At 43.1% G+C, this 5,000-nt stretch overlaps 1 protein-coding gene across 2 annotated transcripts in view; it reads right to left on the bottom strand.

Moving 5' to 3' along the window:
* The window catches only part of LOC123511807 (uncharacterized phosphotransferase YvkC-like), a 43,801-nt gene that overhangs the window by 10,973 nt on the left and 27,828 nt on the right, over positions 1–5,000 (bottom strand). For both annotated transcript variants that reach the window (XM_045267835.1, XM_045267836.1), the window contains 2 exons: positions 2,053–2,226; positions 349–486 (listed from right to left, as the gene is read on the bottom strand). In XM_045267835.1, coding sequence (XP_045123770.1) covers positions 349–486; positions 2,053–2,226 — 312 coding nt within the window. The remainder of the gene's footprint in view (positions 1–348; positions 487–2,052; positions 2,227–5,000) is intronic.

Genomic DNA, 5,000 nt, shown 5'->3' with positions numbered 1-5,000 from the left:
CACCACCATCATCACCATCGCCAATCCAATAACAACAACAACAACAACAACAAAGTGAATAATTAAAAGAACTAGGAAAACAACAAGATAATATGCATAAACTAACGAACACACACACACACACACACACACACACACACACACACACACACACACACACACACTTACTATTCAGGAATGGTTAAGTAAGGGAGGAAGAGAGGAAAGGGAGAGATGAACAGATGGAGGAATAATTAGGAGGAGGAGAAGGAGGACGAGGAGGGCGAGGACGAGGACGAGGACAAGGACGAGGACGAGGAAGAAGAGGAAGAGGAGGTAGGCTAGCACACACACACACACACACAGTACCTCCATCAGGTCTGGGAACCGCCTGGTAATCTCTGCGTACAAGGCGGCGGCGCTGACAGCACTGCCCTGCCCCACCTGGTAGTCCTTGTACTTGTCCTGGTACCGCCTCACCCTCGCCATCCCCATCGATATTCGGTCCTGGGTGGGGAAAATAATGAGTAGAAAAATTGATAAGATACATAAACTGGCTAAGGGTAAAAAGACTATCATGAAACAAAACAAGTTCCTAAAAAAAAAGATTGCCAAACATGAAATAATTAAATGAGAAGGATATTAGTGTCTTAAAATCTTCCCGTAAGTAAACAAGATCGATACATAAACTAGCCAAGGGTAACAAAACTATCACGACAAAACAAGTTCCCAAAAGGCTCATGAACATGATAAAATAAATTGAGGACGAGAGTGTCTTGAAACCTTCCTACAAGTAAAATATAAAACAGATAAGATCGATACATACACTGGCCAAGGGTAACAAGACTATCATGACAAAAAACAGGTTAAAAAAAAAGACTACTGAACATGATAAGATTAAAACTGAGGAGAAGGGTAAGTGTCTTGAAACCTTCCCGTCATAGGAAAATGGAAATACAGAAGCCGGCAGGGATGTCAAGAGTTCTTCCCTAGAGGGGAAAGCTAGCCGAGGGTAACATAAAATGAAAAAAAAAGGCCTACTAAGTTGTCAGTCCCCTTGAAGGTCCGAAAGTTAGTCAAAAGAAAGCGATAAATGTCTTGAAACCTCCCTCTTAAGTGAAGTTAAGTCATAGGAAGTTGGAAATACAGAAGCAGGCAGGGAGTTCCAGAGTTCACCAAAGAAAGTGATGAATGATTGAGAGTACTGCTTAACTCTTGCATTAGAAAGGACAGAATAGTGCTGAAGGTGGATAGTCTTATACAGCGAGGCCGCGGGAGGAGGGGAGACATGAAGCTAGAAAGATCAAAAGCCAGTCACTTGTTATTGGGGTGGATGAGGCACATTGACTTCCTTCACTTATCCATTCATCCACCCCGCCACTCGACACTCATCCCTTTCCTATGGCTAATTCCCTTACATAAAGATAACACCCATTCACTCACCTGAATACTTTCCACCTACCTGTCTATCCACACAAGCCTTCACCCTCAAACCCACCTACCCACTTGACCACCTATTCACACACACCACATAGAGAGATGTAGGTTAAGAGGGAACCTGATAGAAATATTCAAGTGGTATAGGGGTTATAACAAGGGGGACGAGGATTAGTAGGATCAGTAGCCAGGATAGAATCAGAATTAACGGTTTAAGCTTGATAAATTCAGGTTTAGGAAAGAAATAGGAAGGAACGGGTTCTTTAACAGAGTGGTTCATAAATAGAAGGGACTCACTCAGTAGTCTTGTTGTTAGTGATGAGTCAATAGGGAACTTTAAAATATTTGACAAATTTATAAATGGGGATGATAGGTGGAATTAAGTAGCTTTGCTCACACCGAAACTGCCACGTGTTGGCCTGGCAGCCTCTTGCAGCTTCCCTCATTTTCTTATGTTCTTATGAGAATAGTAAGGATAATAGAGTTAGGTGTGTTTGGTGAGGGGGAGGAGACTCAGGCATAGTCATTGTAGTGGATGAGAATGTGAACAGTGAATCATTAATGGGAGTGAGAGTAATGGAAGATTTTAGCATTTGAACAATTATCGTAGTGGAAGAAAAGGTCCATCACACATACATAGATGAGTCTAAGGACGAGGCTCATCTGCTTCCACAGGACTGTCGTGCCGAACCTCTCCCTGGCGTGGCGCAGCATGGCCTCGGTCGTGATGCGGTGGCCAAACACAGCCATGTCAATCGCTCGGAAGGCCAGCATTCCCGCCGCCTCCTCCTGCACGTTGCGATACATAGTCTAGGGGAGAAAAGACTTGTAGTTATTGCAGTTAAAGTTATTCCCAAACACCTTGTTTTCTCACCGAGATTGTTTACAAAGAGATAATTAGCAGGTTTTTAAGTGTCTGTCCTCTTAAACACTCCTTAAAACACCTTAAAAACTCGTGTCATTTCACTCTAAAGGTTACAAGGACGATTAGCTGTGTTCTCAACAATGTTTCTCCTGTTAATTATGTAGAAATGGTGTTCATCTGGCACACACAAAAAAATTTAAATCCATTGCCACTTCACCATAACTAATTCCAAAGATCAAAGAGATTATTAACTGGATTCTCAAGAGTGTATCTCTGTAAATACTGTAAAATCTTATTAATCTGTCTCCAAAAGAGTAAAAACACTTGAAACTACTTATTTCACCACGACTATCACTGAAGACCAGAGACATCATTAACCAAGTTCTCATGAGTGTTTCTCCTGTTTATTATATAGAAATGTTGTCAATCTTTTAATAAAACCACACGATACCTTATGTGACTATCTTAGTGTATTTACGTATATCCAGCATGTATGTATGTATGTATCTTCGTTACATTTCAAAATATCGTATCAACGCTATATGACCACGATTTTTGCAACTCTCTAACACAAACTAAACTCCTTTTACTGTGTGTGTGTCTGTGCGTCTGTTTTCATGGTGTGTGTACGCTTTTTCACCAATAAAAACACTGTTTATGGTCTGCAGCCAATGAGAGAGCGAGGCGGGATCACGTGACCGATGGCAAGGATGGAACACTCGCTAGTGGCCGGTGGAGAGTGGACTCAGTGGAGAGCTGTGTGGAGGTGGCAGTGGACAGTGGTGGTGGACGTGATAACTATAGTAGAGATTCGGGAGTGTTATTGCAAGATATACTGGTAAGGTGTTGTGTGTGGTTATGCCTATATATACTGTACATGCACACATACATATATACTCACACAAACACACACATACATATATACACACACACACACACACACATATACTCACACACAGTGCATTACCACCTGTGGACACACACACACACACATACACACACACACACACACACACACACACACACACACAGTGCATTACCACCTGTGCAACGAGAAACAAGGCAACACACACATTCATATTGCTTTTCGTGTGTGTGTGTGTGTGTGTGTGTTGGTGTTGGTGGCAGGGTAAGGGCAGGAGGAGGGCGGGGTTACATTGACGTGACTCGTTTAACCTGATCGTCAGTCAGTGAGTGACTCAGTATTTGACGGTGTTGACTCGCCCTGCCTTACTCTGCCCTCACCACAACACCAACATTGACACTGTATCAACCCCACCAGGACACTGAAACCCTCCAACACCAACCCTAGCTAATGTAAACAATCCCCCGCCACCCCCCCTATACTGTCATCAGCCATTATCTGCCTTTATCTCTCACTATTATAGGCTTGTCTTGCCTCAACATGCAGCCGCGTCACTAAGCTATCATGTCCAGCGTTGAGACACAGCCGCCATGGCCAGGTTTAAGTTTGGTGAAGGTTTTGTGAGGCAGAAGGGGGGCGTCCACCTGCTGACAGACCCCGCCGCCATCTTGGATCGCTTATTTGTCACCTATTCCATGCCTTATCTCTCATTATTATACCCCTGTGTTGCCACAACATGCAGTTATACTACTAAGCTTTCATATCAGCCACTGAGGTACACCCGCCATGGCCAGGTTTAAGTTTGGTGAAGGTTTAAGTGAGGTACAAGGGGGGTTCGATCCCTCCACAGCCCCGCCGCCATCTTGGATGTGCCTGCCCCAGCCCACCTCCCCCAGCCAGAATCCAGGATTGTTATTTAATTCTTGGACAGTTTATTTGGGCTCAGTAGGAAGATTCGATGCTTTCTACAAGTATTTCTTCGTGTTTGAAGTGTTTTTCGTGAGTGTGTGGGGCGCTGCATGTTGTTGTTGGCGTTATTTATGTGTTAAATATAGTTGTTTTTTGGCGCCAAATTTTCTGCACCGTCCTGGAAAATTTTTTGTTTGAGTTTGTATCAAGTTGTTTTTGTTTTCAAAAAATAGTTGATGTGTTCTAAAGTGTTTCGCCTTCCCGGTCAGTGGAATTAGCGGAGAGGAGAATTGTTTTCTAACGGTGGTAATGTTCCAATAATGTTTTGGTTGGTACTCCTGTGAATGATTTATTTCTAGCTCGAACTCCCTTAAAAGTGTTGGAAAAGACTGTTCTTATCTTTTAAAGTGTGTTTCATTCCTTTGAAGTGAGAATGGGCGGACATTTCATTTTTTTTGAGGGGGGATCAAGGTTCCAACATTTTAATTATAGTTCTTTTGATAAATCTTCAATATTATGGGGGTTTGAAATCTCTTTATATTTTTAGTGTTGGTTAAAGTATGTGTCAATTCAGAATATGTCAACCATTCGGGTCTGGCGGCGTTTTTTCGAAGGGTCATTTTCAAAATTATTTACGTAAACGTATATAAGCTCGCCAGGCCGGGCCGGCCCAGGCCAGAGCCGTGACGTCATCAGTCCGCCGTGACGTCACAATGGCGGGAGCCTCCCAGCTACCTTCGCTTCCCATCCTTTCCCTTCCCTTGCCTTCCTGGCTCTCTTCATCCATTATGTAGCATGATTTACTGTGTTTTACCGTGTGTGTGTGTGTGTGTGTGTGTGTGTGTAACTTGTTTTCATTGGACATAAGGTGGTGTGTGTGTGTGTGTGTGTGTGTGTGTGTGTGTGTGTGTGTGTGTGTGTGTAATTTATTTTCATTGAACATAA

Source organism: Portunus trituberculatus, chromosome 32 (genome assembly GCF_017591435.1).
Source record: "Portunus trituberculatus isolate SZX2019 chromosome 32, ASM1759143v1, whole genome shotgun sequence".
NCBI classification, from domain to species: domain Eukaryota; kingdom Metazoa; phylum Arthropoda; class Malacostraca; order Decapoda; family Portunidae; genus Portunus; species Portunus trituberculatus.
Note: the sequence above shows the minus strand (reverse complement) of the source record. Positions and strands in the feature narration are given on the sequence as shown.